We start from the raw sequence: 22,658 nt of genomic DNA, 5'->3' as shown, positions 1-22,658 counted from the left end.
TAAACTGCTCACAGATAACAAATAACACAAAACAGAAATAATGCTTTTGATAGAACTGAAGAGTTCCCAAAACAACCATGGCATGCATACATGAGACAAACAAAATAGTAAGCATAAGCAACATAAAAATTAATAAGCAACATAAAAATAAATAACGCCGAGAGGCCGAAACTTTTTATCATGATTCACCCAAAAATGGGCTACGTCTATGTTAAACTCTGATGAGAGCTTGTTGCACTATAAAGAGAAGGAATACACCGATTCAGAGTAATATACAAGACTCTCTGTACATCACTAAGCTTGCTAACAAAAATCGACCCAATAATCACAAAATCAAGATCAAAGGTCAACCTATCAAACTAGTGAACAAAGAGGATATACAGAGCATTTACAGAGGATAAAATGAAGAATAGAAAGAAATCTCACCCGCACCCCTGAGAAAGGAAACCCTCTCTGACTCTCGGCCAAAACGACAGAAAAGAAAACCTTAATCCCCCAATGCCCTTTTTCCTCTCTTTTTTTGTCTGTCTGATCGAATCCCGAGGCGGCACATAAATAGTCAAGATGGATGGTTGAGATATCACGAGATAAAACAAAATTGATGGCCTGAATCAACTCGTGATAAAGCAAGATGGATGGTCAAGATCAGCTTGAGAAAAGGCTCGGGCAGATATAAGCAGCACTTGCCAAATGGGCCAGTTGGAGGTTGCCGCGTGGCTGTCCAGTGAGTTGCCAAAAAGCAACCGGATCGCCACGCTACCTTCCTCCAATATGAGACCTAAACGACATCACTTTAATGCTTCATAATAAATAACACTAATGATTAACACTGCCCTCAATTTTGTGGCGTCCCATCTCACGTTGGCAAAAGGTCCAACAGTTGGCACGCTGCACTAGAAGAGGACTGTGAGGTTACACCGGTGCACTTTGCCCGGGGGGGGAGGGGGGGCAATTCACATGGCGAGGCTCCGATGATAAGGTTCCCGAACGACGTTGTAGACATGTAGGTGAACGTACTGTCCTGTATGCATGCGGGATGGCATGGATCACAACTCAGTTGGAAGGGGCCACTTTCAAAATTATTGCTCCCAATTTGGGCTTTCCGTCCGATCACTAAATGTCCCATCTAATGGTCACTGCCTAGGTGCTGCGCATTTCAGATGCACAAGCACAATGCCTAATGCTCCGATTGCCCAGACCAAAACTGCAGTCCAAAGGGGCAAACTTATTCAAATTGCATTTTCAATTTGGGAATCCGACTGCTTGGCATTATTCATTTCAAATTGCTTCTTTTGGGTTAGGTAAATTCAAATCAAAATCTGATTAGGCTGAGGTTGATTACACTAGTTATGGAACTTTGTTACGAATCGGCTCATGATAAATTCTAACGAACCTGTGAGGCCATAAATAGTCTCCTGGGCAGTGCTCATTTGACAGTGCTTTTTTATGTTAAACAGTTACCTTATCAACAACTTGTTGAAAATAATTACAGTTATCTTCCTTTGCCTTCTTTGCCTTAAGATGGTTTTGGAGAAGCTTTTGAGTTTTGAGAGTGGATAATCCTGGCTAAGGTTCAACAAGCAAAGAACACATGTGGGACCAATTGGGCGCTCTGAAGGATGGATGGGCCTTTTCCAAGACCCTACTGCTATCCTCGAATCAAGACTCTCGACCCAACGAGGCGATGATATGTGTTATCATACAGATGGGATGATATATGATGTTTGATACTTTGATTGTGATTAATTATCAAACAACATTACGGATTGGGACCCTCAATTTGCAGGATGTGAAGAGACGTACACGCAAGAAGCCCCCGCTTGTCACTAATTTCTCAGAAACGTCGGTTTATTGCAGAGTGCTCACGCTTCAGAATTGTTCGACAGAGACACTCCCCGACTTCTTCATTTTTCAGCCATCAGTGTTACGGTCACTATCTATGATTATCTGCTCACTTATGTTTCATAGAATCGCAGTACCCCAATTAGTGGATTGGAGCAAAATTACAATACTTGTTTTTCAGTAGATCGAGAAATGCTATTAAGGGGAAAATCATAATTGAGTCACGCTAAAAATCATTTCTTAAAAAAGAGAATAATTTTTTCTCAAAAAAAAAAAAAAAAACTGATCAGTGGGAGGACGCCAGACAATTTCACTCCTGTGCATCCCATTACGGTTTCTCCTTTTGGAGAAAATATCACTGTGCAAGAGGAAAAGGGCTTTTCCTTTTTCATGTCGCAAGGGAATTTAATTGTACGAAAAGCACGCCTTTATTAATTACTTGCATAGTCCTTTTAATGCTTAGATCTCAAGGCAGTGGTTTAGTGCCGGTTTTAGCTGTACTTCCTTTCCCATGCACCAAATGATGAAAATGAACCCATCATTTGTTGAACTCGGATTTGCTGACACGGATTGCCAAGATGAAGCGGATTTTGAAATGGACTACACAGAACACAGGCCCCTCTATTGATCACCACCCGTTTGATTATTTATCCAAATCAAGTGGCACAACATTTTAAGAGATTTTAGTGCTAACCCTCTGTATGATAATCCTGAAAGGAACCAATGATTGCACCGTTTGTGGATGATATCTTTTTCCATGCCTAAAGTTCTACCGTTAGCCGCCACCATCTCATCTTCAAAAGAACACCATATGAGCTCCCCACCACACATTCGAAACTACATCTTTTAGTCCTATTTACCCTCTTTTTTTTTTTTTGTGTGTCTTTGAATGCCCAAAATACCATATGCTTTCTACCACTGTTGTTCAAGTGACTATCCTGCCCATGGATAGACTCTTCATTTTGCCAAAGAGGAGACCTATTCTGGGTAATTAACCCGCACACGATAGTTTGGACTGATTTTTCTGAAAGGAAGAAAGAAGAACATCAATAATGAGATCATTACAGAATGTACTCCTCTTCAAGCTGCTGATACAGTCTCTTTTCAATTGAAAGAAAGAAACGGCAACCAAGTAAAGAAACAGATGGCAAGTTGATAGAGTGTTTCTGCTCCCCCAGAAACTTTAACTGGAGCTGCAGCATGTGCATGCCTTCCTACTTTTGCCTCCGTGTTGACTATATTATGGGGATGTGAACATGGTAAACATACTCCAATCACTGGCATGTTGGGTATTGATCAGGAGGAAACTGCACCAGCTGCCACTTCTAACATGTCTGCCAAGAAGAAAGAACTACAGTCCACTGCCATGAAGAGGACCACTGAATGGTTTGTTTCCTATCCTTTCATCTCCAGTCTTATCTTATAAGGGTTTAGAATCTTGCATCTTTGTTATGGATTTTCTAATTCTGGAAAGAGCATGAAAAAAACACTCTGAAAAGTTTTATCTGAATTTCCACAGGATTTTCTCCCAGGAAATTCCGAGTGATGTCACTGTTTGTGCTGGTGGAAATTCCTTTTCATTGCACAAGGTGAAGCATAAATGATGTTGTTGTAGATTCAGGAAATAATACCTCTAGACAATTGTTTATTGGAAGAATTAATTCAGTGGTGTAACAAGTTAATCCACGGTTTCATACAAACAAATTTTGAGGCCAAATAATATCTAATAATAAAGTATTTCTGTTTGTACAATTCAATCCTGAAATCAAACTAACAGTGGGGAACAGGAATTCTGCGTTGAATTATTGTTGTTCTTTTGTGGGTAAAATTTCTACTTAGTCCTCCTGATTTCCGATGCAGTTTCCGTTAGTCTCAAAGTGTGGATACATAAGGAAATTGGTATCTGAATCAAGTGATTCTGATCTTTCTATGATTGAACTCTCTGATGTTCCCGGTGGGGCAGACGCGTTTGAGCTAGCAGCAAAATTTTGTTATGGAATTAATTTTGAAATGAATACAGAAAACATTGCCATGCTTAGATGTGTGGCTGAATATCTTGAGATGACAGAGGACTATGTGGTTGGAAACTTGGTGGCGAGAACTGAAGCTTATTTGAATGAAGTTGCACTTAAGACCCTTGCAGGGGCAGTTTCCATCTTGCATAACTCGGAGAACCTCCTTCCGGTCTCGGAGAAGGTAAAATTGGTCAGCCGAAGCATAGACACAATAGCATATATAGCCTGCAAGGATAGCCAATTTTCTATCTCAAGTAGAACAGAAAGTGGTATGGAGGGTGTCATTTCTTCTTCAGGGTCTAACCTGAAACCCATCGTTGATTGGTGGGCTGAAGATTTGACTGTCCTCAGAATTGACATCTTCCAGCGGATTCTAATTGCGATGATGGCAAGAGGGTTTAAGCAATATGCATTGGGTCCAATACTCATGCTCTATGTGCAAAAATCCCTTCGAGGTTTGGTGAGATCTCATCTCAAAATCACTGAATGATTTCAATTAGTGGTCTGAAATTTAGATATGATATCACCATTCATTGCAGGATATATTTGGCAAAGGGAGGAAGAAAATTGAGCCAAGACAGGAACATGAGAAGAGGGTTATTTTGGAAACAATAGTTAGTCTTCTGCCAAGGGAGAAGAATGCCATGTCAGTTAGCTTCCTCTCTATGCTGCTTCGGGCTGCATTATACCTTGAAACAACTGTAGCTTGCCGGCTTGACTTGGAGAAGCGAATGGGTCTGCAACTTAGCCAAGCTGTTCTTGATGATTTATTGATCCCTTCATTTTCTTTTGAGGGGGACACATTGTTTGATGGGGATACAGTGCAGAGGGTTATGATGAATTACCTTGAATATGAAAGGGAGGGGAGCCATTTGGGCTACAGTGCAGATGAAGATTTTGTTTCTCCTCCCCCAAGTGACATGGAAAAGGTTGGGAGGCTAATGGAAAACTACCTTGCTGAAATAGCATCTGACCGTAACTTATCTGTATCAAAATTCATTGCTCTTGCTGAACTTATACCAGAACAATCAAGGGTAACAGAGGATGCTATGTATAGAGCCTTAGACATCTACTTGAAGGTACATTCTCCAAAATGCCTTTGGCAAGGATAAATGTGCATATACATTTCTTTAATTAATTATGTTATTTGATTGCAATTTATAATCTTCAGTCATCTTTTAAATCAAAGGAGACCAATTTGGATCAATTCTTTTGATCCTGTTGAATGGAATCCGGGTTTTTATCCCCACTTACTAAACTTCTTTGGGCTTCTACTTATCTTTCACGAAATAAGCTCAACATCTTTTTGAAATGCTCCTTTTCTTTCTTTTTGCTGATAGAAAACTGCTTCGAATTGTTTCATTATGCAGCACTTCTTGCTGATTTTCCTAGACCTGCATTTCTTTTTACTTCATCACTCAATAAAAAAAAAAAAAAAAAAACCTAGTCTAAAGGCCTGCTAGAATTCTACAGCATCATATGCTTGAGCAACTGCATTAATTTTCTTTGGATTTCTAATTCAGTCGCAGCGAAACTAAACTAACTACAAGTTGGAAGACAAGCACCTAACTGTATCTTCTCAACTTTCGGGTAATTTGTTTTGCAAAATTTATGTACTTAACCCACCTCTCTCTTCGAGAATATAGGCCCATCCTGCTTTGAGTGACTTGGAAAGAAAGAAAGTTTGCAGTGTGATGGACTGCCAGAAGCTATCTCGCGAGGCCTGTGCTCATGCTGCTCAGAACAATCGGCTCCCTGTCCAAACTGTGGTTCAAGTGCTTTACTATGAGCAACAACGACTCCGCGAGGGCATGAATGGCAGCCTATCAGCGGGTGATCAGTCGCCTGCTCTGCCCCCTAAGGCGAACTTTTTCACCACCGACAGCCACCCAGTTTCAGATGAGCTCTCCAGCCTAAGACGAGAAAACCAGGATCTCAAATTTGAGCTACTCAAAATGAAAATGAGATTGAAAGAAATTGAAAAACCAACTGAAAGATCGGCTGCAAGCAGTCCATCAGGAGGGAGCCATTCATCAGCTGCCGATAAGCCTCCCCTGCCTCGAAAATCAATCATCAGCTCCATGTCCAAAAAACTGGGGCGATTATATCCTTTTATGCGCGGCGACGGAGTCACGCCTTCCAAAGGCCGGGCCAAACCCAGCAGAGATCGTCGCCATTCGATATCATGAGACACTCATCTCTCCGCCCAGTTCCATTGCTAGCTACTTTGTGATCGAGAAAGAGTATGATCTCTTTGTTAAGTTCTTGTGAAGGCTTGTATTGTCTTAATTTATCTCTTTTGATTGTGCAATGTTTCTGTAATTATGTTGTTATTCTTTTGTCATCTGGAACATTAGTTGAAGCTGATCCAGTGAATTTATCTGAAAAAGTGAATTTATCGGTGTCCCAGACACCCTTTTTTCAGATTCTTTAAACCCATTTGCTCAAATTTTCAAGTTTTATATTCTGTGATTTTGTCCAGTTGAGGAAAAACCCGGTAGTTTTCTACTTTCCTCAAGCTAAAAGCTAGCTTTGGGGGACAATAAATACAGTGCTTGATCATAGCACGGCATGGGGGCCGCTTCTGAATTATTGAAGTTCTTTTGGATAGAAAGCTTTAGGAAAAGCAAGGAGCAACACAAAGGACAGGCTAACAGAGAGAGAAGAGAGAGAGAGAGAGAGAGGCGCATGCATGTTGATTTTCTGAGCTCAATCATCATATCGCCCGAAAGGATGGAGGAATCAATGAGAATTTTCAAATTGGAAGGGGCTGGAAATGATTTCTCTGGGGCAGACCCGTATTGGATATTGTTTATTATTTGGATAGGGAATCTAATGTGCACTTGGTGGCAGACACAAACATAGCCTCTTCTGCCTACTGTTGGTGAAGGAAAAAGTCGTATACTACTTGGTGGTTGGAGACTAAGAACATGGAATAAAATACTGGGGTCGATTACTCCATTCTGTATTTAAAAAGCGTGTTTAGATTCCCCTCACCTAACTTACTGAAACATGGCTAACATGTTTCATTGTTTGCCGCGAAGGAAACTCATCTGTGGAGAGAAGATGGCCCGCACATATAGATTTAGCTGTGTTTTTAAGATTTTTAGATTATTGTACATGTTTAGTGAATTTTATTATTTTATATTTAAAAGGATAGTGGTTACGAATTTTTAGTATTAACTAAAAAAGGAAAAAAACCCAATAAGGTCTTGTTTGTTTAGTATATTTGGAAGAAGAATTTTTTCGAGTTGGTGTGCTTGAGATTTCACCTTGAGTGCTATGAACCTTAAATGTTCTCTTTAAATCTCATATAGTTCACTTAAGTTTCGTGAAAATAATAATATTGCTATTAAAATTAAACAAGCCAGACACTTATAGGTGTTGCTTAACCTTTCTTGAAATATGGTTGCTAGCTTTCATCATGCTTAACTTCATGGTGAGGCAATGAGTTAGATAGAATCAAGCACAACACACACTCTCTCTAGGGGAAAAAAATTAATGACTAGACAAAAAGTGTGTGAATATATAAGTTAATGTTTGGACAGAAATTGCCAAGAAAATGCTGTGTTTGCGAGATTATTATGTGGAGATTTTTTATGTAAATTAAAATTCGGAGGACCTGATGTTGTTGATATGGACAAATAATTGATTCATGTGTTGTGCTTTCTCATGTGGGATGACAAGAGGGTTATCCAGATAAACTTTGACCAAGCACGAATACAGACAATTGCGGAAAACACTGTAAGCAGTTTGGTGGTTCTTAGCAACTTGGATACAAAGTGATAGTTGATGTGCAGAGATAAGCCTGATTGGGAAGTGAAATGGAATTCTAGCTAGCGAGCTCACTTTTAATGGGTATCAAAAGCCAGGGAATCAAATAAACTCCACCCAAGACTCCATTACCCGTTTTTATACGTAAAACCCACCAAAAAAAGCTAACAAGAAAAAAAAAAAAAAAGTCGTCTTTAACACAAACATCAATCACCAAATTAGAAAGATCGATCATAAAGAAGCTTGCAATCTACAGTGAAGATTTTTTCAAGTCATTTTCAGGCTTAGAGCTTGGAAAAACCAAGGTGGCTGTTTCAATCTATCTTGGCTCGCCTGTTCTTCGACATCAAAGCTGTTTCTTCTCGCGTTTTGGAAATCCGAGATTGCTTCAGGCACCAATGTTAGCCCCCATTTGTGGGCCGTTAATAACTCTTTACTCCTATGGCTTGAACCAGTGGATGAAGAAGAAAAGCTCGGCCCGGAATCCGAAGTTGGTGGCGTCTCGGCTTTGATCTTTCTCTGGTAGTAAATTGTCGGGCCCAACGTCAGCTGGATTTCGCTCTCGTCTTCGATCTCTGGTTCTCCGTTTTCATCCGATGATTCTGTAATGTTCTCCTTGGCAGGCTGTTCCAAGTCGAATCCCGGTCGAGGATTTTGATGAACACGATGGTGATTATCATTGATCTGATCAGTCGTCAAACTAATCCCATTCCCAGATCCCCATCTTTCTTGGTTCTGTCCATTTGGCCTGCCGTTCTTGATGCTTTTCATCAATACCTTCTGGATCCTATAAAGACGATGGAGTTCATACACCTGCAAATACATATATATATATATATATATATGATTAGCTAGTGTCTCAGCCTTGGAACCATTGCCACAAGAGGGTGCAAATTAAAGCTTTGAATTGATTATGGGTGCAAAAATACCTGCTGTTTGAAGGTTTCTTCGTGCTTCAACATGGCCATCTTCAGGTATTGCTTGTCATATGGATTCAGCAGCTTCTCCATGGGAACTTAATGTATCTTCTTCAAGTTAATTGGATCTGAACTGGAAACCCTGAAAATGAATAGAATTCTCTCTTCTCCAAAGCAGTCGATCGAGTTGTGAACTGATCAGAAACGCATCACGATCACATATCCAATCTTCTGATATACATATTCCCCTTCAACGCCTGTTGATTGTGGAACAATATAGCGGCAAAGGTCAAAAATAAAAATCTTGCAACGACACTGTTACAGATGATTACTGATATCTAGAGAAAAGAGAAAACAGAAACCAAAGAAAGAAAAAGGATTCCAATCAACAGTTCTTCGTATTATTTGTTTGCTTGCTTGCTCATGACACGTTCTTGTCCCAATTTGGGCCACAAGAATTGATACTCGTACAAATATCTGCCCCCAAATGGCAGAATATCACTTTCTTCAGCACAATAATGTTGTTAACTTATGGGGCTGGGGATATTTTCGCCAGTAAATATTATATTATCATTTCTTTTATTTCTTTTTTGTTTTTTGTTCGACATGACTCATAAATTGTGAAGATGACTTTCGAGGTCGGGATTACGTCTTGCACAAAATCAATGATGTTTCTAAATATCAGAGCGTATTCTCACAGATTACTATAAAAACATTGAACTTTGTCCCCAGTTTCACAGTATCTGAAATGGATCCATCTCTTCCCTAATTTGATCCCAAAAATCACTGTTCATGACCATGTGCTCTCTCGTGCAATTAATTCTCTCCGCAGATGTTGACACGAACATAGCTTAGTTAACTTCAACAGAATAATTACAACGAACTAAAACCGATTGATTCCCAAAAAATCTGTGAATGCTTTATATATGTTTTAAGTACTGCATCTATCTCAATTAGTACTATTTCTCAGAAAAGATTATGACTTTCCCAGAAAGAAACAGAAATCAGAGAAGAAAATGACAAGACAACATGCTAAATAATCAACATGCTTACTCTTGAACTGATGAAGAGGGAGTGACGAAATATAGGGATAGATCTATGTTCTTACCTGTCATGAATAAGAATCCAAGAGAGATCTGTTGTGAAGCCAATGAAGAGAGAACAATTAAAGCAGAAGCTGCAAGTTCCAGCAAGCTAGCTTGTTAAATTTGATGGAGCAGGAGCTTCCCCCACAGATTCCCACCAATACGTACCATTGTGCTGCAGTGAACGGAATAAAATACAGCTGCAGAAGAATTTAAGATTCTCTCTCTCTCTCTCTCTCTCTCCGCACACAGAAACCAAAGCAATGTTGCGTTTAGGGCTCCGAGCTAGCAGGCATGCCAAAGCAAATCCCACTGCCTAATTAGCTTAGCCCATATGATCATATGATCCATTCAACTTCCCCTGATAGAGATGCCTCAATCAGACAACTCCACCAGTACTAGGACTGCACACATACACATATATTATATATACATATATATCACACAACAACAACAACTCTCATTATAATCTCACATATACAATACATGTATATATTATATATAGCAGCCCCCTTATATAATGGATTACCAGACAATCATCAAAACAACAGCTTGGCCTGCCAAAGTGAATCACATGCACCCAAGAATTCTATATAACCCAGAACAGTTGTCTCGTAAACATATGAATAATTATATATAGTTAGTAGTATAGATTAGTTTATGAAAAGGTTAAGGCGATGGAGCTGGGTTGCATCACCTGGGCGCCGACTAATAGATCCTGGCCGTACGTTCAAAGGGTACCTCTGGAAGATGTTAATTGAACTCCGTTTATATGGAATCAAATGTGGATACTGAAGAGAGATCATGGGTTTTTGCATACATACGTTGTACCCATGATACATATGAATCTTGATTGGTCGGATTACTCGGTCAGCATCATATGCGTTGCTTGACCACGTGAGAGTTTCTTTGGTGCAAATCTTGATGCCGATGAATGGTCCAGATCAGCGGGCCCAGGCCCCAGCCTTGATCAGATCATCACAAATATATATATATATATACACCCACATACATATACATACATGGAAGAGATGCATATGGATATAGAGGTGCAGTCCTATGTTTAGAAATTTCTTCATCTACTAAATTATTATATATAAATTAATTTTAATGAGATAAATAATAAATACATATATATATGTAGGCTGATGATAAAGATTTATGAATGTGTGTATCAATTACAGATATATATATATTTGTCGTACTGTACATTATAATATGAAAGAAACGTGGAGAGTGAGAGAGAGAGAGAGAGAGAGAGAGCACGCGTTGCCGGAGGAAGGAGGTGCAGCGACATGGGAGAGTGGGACCTGTTGGGTTGGGTGAAAGGCTGAGCCACTGTCTTTGGCCCTGCACTGTTTCATGGTCCCACGTCCCTCATAATTGAAGGATAAATTTGGAGTGAAAATGGCTGCCTCTTCCTCTTCAATTTTTATTTTGTATTTTTTATAGAAGAACTTATATATCAACTCTGGTATAAATTTTTAATTCTTTTAATATGAAGTTCAAGTTTTTAATTTGTTTATTTTAGTATCGACGTTTATCTTTTTATAAAACTACTTTATTTATTACTAATTTATTGTTGTCATTTAAACTACATGACTCTAAAAATATATAAGGATCTTAAAAGGCATATATATTCACGTTATAGATTAATATTATTTAAATGTCTAATTCAATCTATCATATTTAATATAGCTAGGAGTTTCGGCCCACAAACAATGTATATTTTTCTTTTCTAAAAAGTTCTTTATATCAAAAAAGTTACTCCCAACCATTGAGTGGCAGCTTTAGTCAACTAATACTATGTAGTCTCACTCACCGTTTAGATCATGATGCGGTCTGTCGCCAAATTTTATTATTTGTTAAAGACATAAATGTTGTTCTTATAAACCCTATCTACCAAGTGTACTACAATTTTTTTTTTTTTTTTATTTTGAGCTGTTTGAGCTTTACCCAATTAATTTTTAAGAATAAGTAATCTTCTCTCTTGATGTATTTTTCATATAAATTCAGATAAAAATACAATTTATACACACTCAGCGTTAGATATTCAATGCAGTCCTTACGAGAATAAACATTTCAGCAAATCACCGTATTGATTCAAAATTTGATACTTTATGTAAAACACTAGGTGCTTTACCACTCCATCATACTCGTGAGATGGCATACTTCAATTCTTTGAATCTCGAAATTGTTGCCAAATCATGGTTTTCTCTCATTGATAAGGCAACAAGTAAAGTATTGTGATACGCATTCCATAATTTATAGGAATTTTTTTGGGTAATAAATTAAAGGGAAAAATAAAATTCAGCCCCAGCTTAATAGAAAATTTAAAGAGACTGAAAATACCTTATTTTGGGGTTGGATTCCCTTGATTAATTAACTTCATACATAGACCTAGAAAAAATAAGAAAAAACTTTATACATATATAGTGTTATTAATTTTTGAGTTAAATGTAACAACTAAAATATTAGGCATGGAGAGTAAAAAATTAAATTCTGGAGGTTGTGTTGTATAATTTCAGGGAAGATGTATTAATAATAATTCATTGGATATTTTAAGTAAGGTTGGCAATGGTTTAGTTTGGTTTTGATTTTTGCTAAAATCATAACTAAACCAAACTTAAATCACTAAAACCAAAACTAAACCATTACCCATTTGGTTTTAAAAATTAAAAACCATAACCAAACCGTTTGGTTTCAGTTTTAATCATGATTTTTTTAGTTTGATCTATACCAACAGACTCTTACAAATAATATTCATAAAAATTTTTGATAACTCCACAACAAACAAAGACAAATTCTAAGAACAACTCTAAGAATACACAATTTTCAATGCCAACTTCAATTTGGCGCTAAAGAACTCTTCAACGAATACACCATTTTAGTATTGAGCACAATTTCTAATCACCAAATTTGATGTTGAGTGAATAATATAATACCATTTTGGTGTTGAGCACAATTTCTAATCACCAAATACACAATTTTGGTATTGAGCACAATTTCTAATGATCAAATTTGATATTGAGTGAATAATATAATACTATTTTGGTGTTGGGTACAATTTCTAATCACCAAATACACCATTTTGGTATTGAGCACAATTTCTAATCACCAAATACACTATTTTGATATTGAGCACAATTTCTAATCACCAAATTTGATGTTGAGTGAATAATATAACACCATTTTGGTGTTAGGCACAATTTCTAATCACCAAATACACCATTTTGGTATTGAGCACAATTTCTAATCACCAAATTTGATGTTAAGTGAATAATATAACACCATTTTGATGTTGGGCACAATTTCTAATCACCAAATTTGATGTTAAGTGAATAATATAACACCATTTTGATGTTGGGCACAATTTCTAATCACCAAATTTGGTGTTATACTATTCACGAAGACCAAATTTCTTTTTTTATTTTATTTCTAATTTTACCCCTCTTTATATAAATTCAAAACAACTTATTCCCTCCATATCATTTATCACTTTTATTATATTTATATATTTTGATTAATAATTAGAAATATTAATTAAATTGTTATAAAAAATATATATCAATATAAACACTTTATTAAGATATATAAAATGAGTATAATATTGACTATATTTTAAAATATTTAATATATTTTATAAATATCATGTTAATATAAAATGAACTATTTTTGTTTATGTATATGAAATTTTTTTATTTTAATAATTACTTAATAGAAAGAAAATATTCTTAATGTAAAAACTCAATAATATAATAAAAAGCAACAACATTTTCATTAACTTAAATTAAAAATACATGATGAAAATAGAAAAAAAAATTAAAATAAAAACAACAACAACTTGGCATAAAAATAAAATGCTTTCTATTATTATATTATGCTAAGTTAAATAAATTAATTAATATTTATTTATAAAATATTCTTTAAAGATTCTCTTTTACACTAATTTGGTGTTACACATCGAAGACAACACCAATTTGGTATAAAACACTTTTGAATACCAAATTAGTGCTGGATTTGATGTCCAACATTGGAATTGCTCTAATAAAATTACCTTCACCTTGCGTAAAGTTACAAATTAACTTCAAACTTATTGGGTAAAATTATTTGATTGATAAAAATAAAATAATTTAAGATTAAATTTTATTTTTATTTGTTAATTATTTTATAAATATTAAATATTTTATATATTTGTAATGCATTAGATAAAATATTTGTAAAAAAATACATTAGTCAATATATATATTGTGTATAGATAATATATTAAATAAATAAATATCTATTATATATATATAGTTCAATTTGGTTCGATTACTCACATTTTCGATTCGATTTTGGTTAGCATTTTAGTTTGAATTTAATAAAAATCATAATCAAATCATATTCATTAAAATAGTGTTTAATTTTTTCTCAAACTAAATTATTATTTAATCAAATAATTTTTAATCATATTTATCGATTTGATTTCAATTCAAATTTTCATTATTTCGATTGCAATTGTCATGTTCAATAACCAACAATACGTGAGGGGGGGGGGGGGGGGGGGGGGGGGGGGTGGATATTCTGTCTCAATTTTGTTTCTGAATTTCAAAATCTGACTCAAAAGTGGACAAAGAATGCAACTGCTGCCCTTCTCCTTATCCATTGGATCGGATCGGATCGGATCTATAACAATTCAACGCTCCATTTTGGTCAACATGCAATTAATTATAATGGGAGAGGCGTCAAGCCATTCTCTCAAGAGATCACTTCACTTCACGTTTCTTCAATGTTCTCTCCCCAATTACAATGACCATACTTATTTCGCATTTTAAACATATAAACAATTAATTTGGGTGTTTTGAGTCGAGCATTAATTATTAGAAAAATGTTACTTTACCCAAATTAATTGACACATGCGATGATTAAAAAGTATTAAATAACAAATATATTCTCACCTTGAAATTACAGACTCACATCGAACATATCACACGCACATCAAATGAAGTTCGGGTGGCCTTCATATGAAGTCTGCCCAGCAATATGGCGGGCGGACTTCATCTACTCCGCCCAGCTGTTGGTCAGACAATTGAAGTCCCTCTAATTCGGGCATTGCTCCGCCCAGCTGTTGGGCAGACTTCCAATTCGATGATGAAGCCCGCCCGATAATCTTAGCGGATTTCAATTAATTTTTTGAGTAAGTCTATACATCAATTTTTTCGGGCACTATAGCACTGCTCTTATTATTAATTGTCCATCGCATTTAAAATTATTGATTTATTAATGATGATGAATTCTATTGTGAATCACCTCTCTTTTTAAGTATAAATATACAATACCCAGACTAGATGAGGCTAAATGCTAGGGATGAAAAAAAAAAAATCTTAGATAATTTCTTAATCTTATTTTGTTACTAGATAAAGGATAATAATTCTTTATAGAGTAGAACTTGTTTCATATTAATAATGATTTGATGACTACATCTTCATCTTTATTAGACATTTTATACCTTAATAATTAGAGGGTTTTCGTCCTTTACATAATTTAATATTTTTTTTAAAAAAAAAAAAAACAAACTACTGGTACTTAAAAATTTACATGGTCAGTCAGGAAAAACTTCCATTATTAATTTGCATTCGAATAATTTTCAATTATAATTAGTTACTAGGTCGTTTAGTGTCACCATGAATTAATTTATTTCTTAAAAAGAGAAAAGAAAAGAAAAAAAAAAAGAGCAACCAAAACAGGGGCTCCATTAATAATTAATTAGCTCGTTTGGTGAATTGGAATCATGAATCAGGGGCGTGGTTTAACATTAAGATAAGTTAGCGCATAAAGTTTAAGCGGGTTGTTTTAACAGTTAAATATTAATGATCACGTACGGGCGGGCGGCATACGGTGAAACAAGTTGAAAGCGACAAACTGATCGCTACACATGCATTAATTTCAGTTGGTTAATTATATATTCTTGGGGGGGGGGGGGGGGGGGGGGGATAATGACAACAATTATGAAGATGGGTGGAATTAATGTTATTTAATTAGGATTTTGCATAGAAAAGAATGCTAATTAGAAGGCAGTTCCCAGAAAGCACTTTTCACATGTGTTGTTGGGGCATTATTACTTGAGCACTCCACTCCACACACTTGACTTGGGCATATATATATATATGCAGCAATGAATGGATAGGGTTTGCCACAATTTCTTGGGTAGAGTTGTCCCCCCATGCCTGGCTAATTATTGCCTAATAGTTTCTACTTTCCATACTATTTTAGCAAATTAGTTTACGAATCTTAAGGCTCGCCTGTTTGGCGTGCGGTAAAATGGCTGACACGGGCTTCAGAAAATGAATAATATATAATAATAATAATAATTGATGACGCTCGAATGCTTGCCATCGGGTTGTTGATTGATAGAGATTTAACACTCACTAGCTAGCTAAGATGCATGATGCGAAGCAAGCCATAGGTAGCTAATAATACATCATACGCATCCTTGCCATAATTAATGCGCACACACACACACATATATATATATAGCTTTTGAGTTGTTTTAGTTTGGGCATCATCTAATTTATTAATTTAATTTAATTTAAGCAGTTTGGGGATGAATGGGTGGGTGGCTTTCATTCTCATTCATATATGGCTTTCCTAAATATTCATCCTGGCTGGCTCTATACTATACCTTAGCGTGGCCAAGTTTTGAATGGGTGATGAATATATATATATATATAAGAGAAATCACTATGCAATAATTGATCTTTGTTTTGTATCCATCCCTCCATCGCCTGCCGCGGTGCCTCCTCAGCTTAGCCTTATGTCTCTTCCCGTAACTTCACAATATAAAATGGGTTGTCATGTTTGAAAGAGAAACGAATTTATGACTTGTCAAATATGACCTTTATATATATGGAGAAATTTAGATACAAGATATTTTAAATGATGGTAGATTTTTGTATGAATAATATTTATATAGAGAATTCTAAATACTAGCTTTCTTCATGACTTGACAGAATAATAATCTAAAGAAAATTAGGCTAGACTATGTAATTGTTTATTTATAAATATTTTGTAAGAATTATTTAGAGATCAAATATTGGCCATTGGATCAACTTCATCCTAGCCATCCATTTGTGGAGGTTTTGCCTATAAAAATAGGTAGGAGACTCATTTGTACAAAGTTAAAAGTGAGATACAAAATGTTATAAAGTTTCTTATATAATATAAAGCATTCTCTCAAACTCTTGTGTTCTTATTTTTTTTCTTACCTAAATGTGGTCCTTTTGTGCCTAACTCCTAACCTCAAGACCAAGTTGAAAGCTAATTTAGCATGAAAATTATGAGATACGAAAGTTAGGAGACCCTAAAACTGCACGATGCTTGAAAATCACCAAGTCGGTAACACTTAACTTTAATTTTGAAGCCACCACACTTCTCATGCACGCACGGAACCAGTGTGACACTGAGACGCCAAGGCTTATGCTATCTCAATTAAAAGTGATCATAGCTCACGTTTAGACCACTTATTTATATCTATTTTTCTTATTTTATATTTTGTTTCTCTTATTAGGTTACCAATTAACCATTATCAATTACCTAAATAATTTAAATAACTGTTATATATATTTTTCGCACCATTTCTTATGAGTTAGACTCAGTCTAATAGGCAAGCCCAATCACCTAAAGCCCAATAAATCAGCCGAGCTCATCAGGCAAACTCATATATCGCTGAAATTCAAGCATAGATCACAGAACCAAGCGAGCTCTCAGGGATATACCTAATGAGCTGCCCACAATGCTTCTAGCTAGCTCGTTTGCCAATGGTTTAATTCGTCGATCAAACTATTCAACTCGCATAACAACATTGCTGTTGAATAACTTGAAGCAATGACCCACTTATTTTATCTGATGCAAACCAGATCCCTGATAATACGAAACCCCACTTCTGATTTTATGGAGATGATAATGACATCTTATCCCCCATGATACCATCTCTACACTTTTATATTTTATACAATTACAAACACCCCTTACTATAAAAAAGGGTCAATAACACCATTATAAAAAAGAGAACACCGATAATACTATACTATTACTCTATCGGAATACCTAGAGAACAGTCATGGAGTAAGTATCGTTCTGGCCAAATCATGTAAAATTCTCTTGTCTTTGCTTCTACTTAGGGTCAATTTCTCATTACGAACCTACAAATCACGATCAGCTAAATTTGAACGTCGACAATAACTATTATCTGTAACAATTATTTTATATTCTCAATTACATACTTTCTACCCCACTAGCATTGCATCTTCTCAATTATTACTAATATTTTTTAAAATAAAAAATATAAAAAATAAAATAAATAAATTGACAAATTAAGTAATTTATAAGTTTTAAAGCAAATAATAATTACTCTTCATCATCATTAATTATATCTTATCTTAACCAAATTAGAGTTTAATATTGATGTAATATTACATTTACAACGTTAACTAACTTTTAAAAACATATTACATTGACAATAAGAAGCGTCGCAAAAAATAACCCTACGAAAAATACACACGATGGAGTCCAACCATCATTACTTTTCAATATCAAATATGCTAAAAACCGTTGAATTAACCATTCATCACTCTTATGAAAATACCTTAAAATTTTGGTTCACTGACTAGTGGTCAAGTAATCTAAGCCTGATTAATTAAATTGGTTCACTTTTTAAAATATTTAAATTTTTAATACAAATTCAATTAATTGCTCTCTTGCTTACAAATAAAAGATAGGTCTTCCCTTTTTTTCTTTTAACAATAATATCATTTAACAAAAGAAAATAGTTATTTTTTATTTTTAATAAATAAAAAGACATTATTCATAATTTAATTAAACAATTCATGAAAGCCGATCACACAAAATACAAATTAACATTATTCACAACTAAACTAGAAATTCTATAATTAAGATAGACATAAATTGAGAGTACTAATTGATATTTTACTCTTAAAAAATAAAATAATGGTTTTGATAATGACTATATGAAAATCAATCTCTATGGATTATATGAATGAGAAAACAAATTTGTAATATATGATTTTTGAAGCAAGGTATGAAATCCTATGGAAGAAATATTGAGTATGGTTGAGTGAGGTTTCGTTTCAAAATATATTTTTGATAATCTCAACTTGCTTTCAAAAGATTAAAATGAGAATTTATTAAGTTTTCAATATTTTCAAAAGGATAGTCGACTACATGGTTTAATGCTGTTGACTATGCCAAAAATAGTCGACTATGTTATAAGGATAGTCGACTATGTATAAGGATAGTCGACTATGCTGATTTGATTTGTCGACTATTTAAGGCATCTGTCGATTATTTTTGTATCTGTCGACTATCATATAAAAATAGTCGACTATGGCTTTTTATATGTCGACTATTTTTGTTCATAAAATTCAAAATTCTTTTCACATTTTTGCAATAGTCGACTGTGCATATGTATCTGTCGACTATGAGATTTTTGTGTTATAAGATAGTCGACTATGCGTTTTTGTCTGTCGACTATGTTTTGTTTTATTTGTAAAAATAGTCAACTATTCATTTTCTTCTGTCGACTATATTTTTTACAGAAAACTTTCAACGACTAGTTTTTCAATCCCAACGGTCACAAACGGCTACATTTCTCTTCAATCTCCTGGGAAGTTTATAAATACAAGTCATGAATGATCAAGAGAAGACTAATGGATGGGAACGAGTTGATCTAAAGAGTTCAAATCATTTTTACTTTAGCTTATAATATTTGCGCCTTCACTGTTGTATTTTCTCTCCAAGGCTTTGTTGTTCTATCATTGTAAATTTATTATTAATCTTTGTTTTCATTGTGAGAGAACTTGTAACTAAGAGTGTTAACTCTTAGCTTATCTCTTTCATTTGTATCGTTATTATTTTCCTAACTTGTATAACTAGAGGGCCCATTTGAGTGGGAGGTTGTAATTCCTAGTCTCAGACTAGAGGACCTACTCGGGTTGAGTAGGGGGTTGATAGTAGATGATTTGAAAAATCCTTAGTGAGGAGCTAAGGTAGTGGATTAAGCTTGGGTTAAGCCGAACTACTATAAATCTTTGTGTTTTCTCTTGTTTATGTTTTTTGATTTGTTTATCATTGCTAGCTTTTTATTATCCTCACTTACATTGAATTTTTATTTTCAATCAAAAGGATTTCAAAGTTTTAAATCAAGTTTTTAAAATAATCAATTCACCCCCTCTTTTGGTGTGTGCCATAACATCTCCCGTTCTAACACTAATTCTATATAATTATTATGTTGTTCGCATCGAATTTCCTGATAATCCATGTCGAGCACATAAATATTAGTAACATATTAGTTTTCACTAACTCTATAATCCACCCTTAATAATAGTTCCATAAAAGACAAAACTTTTGTCCTTAAAAGAATTTTAATTAATTATTCATCTATTAAATTTTAAATAGTATAATCTTTCTTAGTAGGAAAAAATTTACGGAATATCTTTTGTTTCAAATCAAGTTCGTAGGTTTAATTCTCTCCCCTTGGCTGTTTTTTTAGCCCGCCCCAAACAAAGCCCAGGTTAAGGATTAACGGACGGCTGAGATCTAGCGGTTTCAAATATCCGACGGTCTCCAATTTAGGAAGCAGTACAGGCCCTATATATGGATCGCAAAGTGCCCTAGCAACTAGCAAGCACATCGCGGTTGCTCTATTGCTTGGGAGGGTTTCCTTGGCGGTGCGGTTGTGCTGGTTTCGTTTTCTTTGCTTGTTGAAGATGGTAAGCCTAGTTGTTGTTTACTTGCTTTCTTCAGTAATTGATTTCGATCTGAGTAGGTTTGCCATTTACGGCTTTCTTTCTGTTCGATTTGGTTCTTCTAGGGTTTTAGATTGGTTTGGGTTTGTTCTTACCGCGTACCTACGGGGGTTAATGTGTGAATCTGTGAAATGTGTATGCATTCAGGTTCTGCCAAACGATATTGATTTGCTCAATCCTCCGGCCGAGCTCGAGAAGAGGAAGCACAAGCTTAAGCGTCTCGTGCAGTCGCCCAACTCTTTCTTCATGGTATTCATTCCCCCTTCTCCAGTCTCTGGTTCCGTTAACACTAATGTTCAGCCGTAAGATGTGTAATTATTTATCTGGGTGGGTTTGTATAGGATTGACATAGTTTCTTCTTTTCCTTAATCTCTCTGTAGGATGTTAAGTGCCAAGGTTGCTTCAACATGTAAGTTGTGCTACTTCATTTATGTATTTATCTACTCTGTTGTTTCCTATTCATCTACGAGTTATTCAAAAACTGGTAGCGTTCTTATTTATTTTTGACACATATGCAGAACTACGGTTTTTAGTCACTCCCAAACTGTTGTGGTATGTGGCAACTGCCAGACGGTGTTGTGTCAGCCCACTGGTGGGCGTGCCAGACTTACAGAGGGCTGCTCTTTCAGAAGAAAGGGCGATTGATTACGAGTATGATCTTGACGGGTCACGTTCCCTTTTTGTTCCTTCCTTGATAAACTGCAGAATTGAGTGATATGAGGTGGGTTTAGTTATTAGATGAGGCGTTTATGATTTTGGATCAAGTTTTTGTTTTAGTATCTAGTGGCTTGAAGACATGCTTTTCTTTTTTTTCTTTTTTCTATACGACCGCTGCATCTTCTGTCTGATCTTCTTCTTTAGCTTTAAAGTGTATTTTGGGGATTGCCTACCATTTAACTTAATATAACTTAATATTGTTGTTTTATTTTTCTTGTGTCTATTCTCTTATTTTTCTTTCTCTTATTTTTCTAGCTTTGAGGTTTGTGAGTTGCTACAGTTGGTTGTTCGGTTCTAAAGTCTAGTGTGGCTTACTATCCTGTTTTCCTTATGAACTAATGTGGGTAACCTTGGTTTCTGGATTATGCCAACAGTTGCAAGTGGTAACCGTGTTATCCTTATGAACTAATGAGAACTAAAGCTCTCATTGTGGAGCCGTGGCTGTGTACTGCTGGTATATGGTTCATGTTAAGATTGAGCTTGTCACCCCAATCAATTATTGGCAGAATTTCATTGATTTAGGTCACGAGCGTGGATTAGTCAGTAGCTTAAATTGTGGCCTGTATTGCCCCTCATGCAAATGCAGTGTGTGAATTATTATTGTTTCTTAGGGAAAATTACACCGTGGAGCCCATGAAGCTTAAGATAATTGCAAAAATTGCCTTGATGTTTGAAAAAATGGTTAAATACATATTTTAGTCTTTATATTTGTACGTTTTTTTTATTTAGACACTCAAATTTTTTGTTGTTTAAATTACATTTTTAAATTACAATTTTAAGACAATTGCACATCTCTCCACAATTGATCATTGTATGCACGTCAAAATACCCAAATTACCTTTCAGACGCGTGCAAACTAAATATCATTTCTACCACAACTCTTGGCGGGCGATGAGATAGGTGCTGTCTGTGGGGAAGCAGTAAGTAAAGGCGTCTATGACAAGCAAAAGTGAATGACAGGCGTCAATAGCCAATAGACGAAGTTTTCGTCGGTCTGAGAAGACAGAAGGCAAAGAGGCGAACAACCAATAGACGAAACTGTTGTTGATCGGGGAAGGCGAAGAGGCGACTTTGCCTTCTCGCTTTTCGCCTTCCCTAACTGACGACGGCTTTGTTTGTTAGCCGTTGACGCTTGTTATTTGTCTTTGTTTGTTGTTGGCCCTTTGCCTTTCACCTTCGTTTTTGCCTTTGCCTATCGTCAACACCTTTGCCTCCCTTTTCCTGATGACTTGCACTTGTCTCTTTGGTGGCTAGAAATTGTGGTGGAGATGATTGGTTTGCACGCCTGTGAGAGGTAATTTGAATATTTATTATGTGTGCATTACATGCACTAGATTGATTGTGACGAAATATGTAATTGACTTAAAATTATATAGTTTATAGGTGTAATTAAAATAAATAAAAAATTTAAATATTTAAATAAAAAAGTAAACATGCAAAGACTAAAATATGTATTTTACCTTAAAAAAAATATATCAAGTAACATTTAAAGTTATGTTGCAA

At 35.4% G+C, this 22,658-nt stretch overlaps 3 protein-coding genes across 4 annotated transcripts; 2 read left to right on the top strand and 1 right to left on the bottom strand.

Moving 5' to 3' along the window:
• The first annotated feature begins 2,531 nt into the window (after window positions 1-2,531).
• Window positions 2,532-6,281, top strand: LOC127804609 (BTB/POZ domain-containing protein SR1IP1). The gene is made up of 5 exons (XM_052341486.1): window positions 2,532-3,228; window positions 3,362-3,431; window positions 3,703-4,317; window positions 4,397-4,936; window positions 5,504-6,281. The coding sequence occupies exons 1-5, from the start codon at window positions 3,125-3,127 to the stop codon at window positions 6,044-6,046; spliced, it is 1,872 nt and encodes a 623-aa protein (XP_052197446.1). The 5' UTR covers window positions 2,532-3,124; the 3' UTR covers window positions 6,047-6,281.
• Window positions 6,282-7,738: 1,457 nt separating this feature from the next.
• LOC127805023 (uncharacterized) lies at window positions 7,739-10,430 on the bottom strand. 2 transcript variants are annotated; one of them, XM_052342185.1, is made up of 3 exons: window positions 9,657-10,430; window positions 8,561-8,805; window positions 7,739-8,444 (listed from the first exon to the last, which is right to left on the bottom strand). In XM_052342185.1, exons 2-3 carry the CDS (start codon window positions 8,639-8,641, stop codon window positions 7,899-7,901), a joined length of 627 nt encoding a protein of 208 aa, XP_052198145.1. In that variant the 5' UTR covers window positions 8,642-8,805; window positions 9,657-10,430; the 3' UTR covers window positions 7,739-7,898. The 2 variants fall into 2 exon arrangements, with proteins under 2 accessions (XP_052198145.1, XP_052198146.1); XM_052342186.1 differs by lacking the exon at window positions 9,657-10,430 and having other exon boundaries at window positions 8,561-9,542.
• A 9,726-nt stretch (window positions 10,431-20,156) lies between these two features.
• On the top strand, window positions 20,157-21,363 carry LOC127803270 (40S ribosomal protein S27-2). Its single transcript, XM_052339373.1, has 4 exons — window positions 20,157-20,402; window positions 20,586-20,687; window positions 20,819-20,847; window positions 20,957-21,363. The coding sequence occupies exons 1-4, from the start codon at window positions 20,400-20,402 to the stop codon at window positions 21,081-21,083; spliced, it is 261 nt and encodes an 86-aa protein (XP_052195333.1). The 5' UTR covers window positions 20,157-20,399; the 3' UTR covers window positions 21,084-21,363.
• Window positions 21,364-22,658: the final 1,295 nt, after the last annotated feature.

This window comes from Diospyros lotus, chromosome 6 (assembly GCF_014633365.1).
Source record: "Diospyros lotus cultivar Yz01 chromosome 6, ASM1463336v1, whole genome shotgun sequence".
In the NCBI taxonomy this organism is placed as follows: Eukaryota; Viridiplantae; Streptophyta; class Magnoliopsida; order Ericales; family Ebenaceae; genus Diospyros; species Diospyros lotus.
Note: the sequence above shows the minus strand (reverse complement) of the source record. Positions and strands in the feature narration are given on the sequence as shown.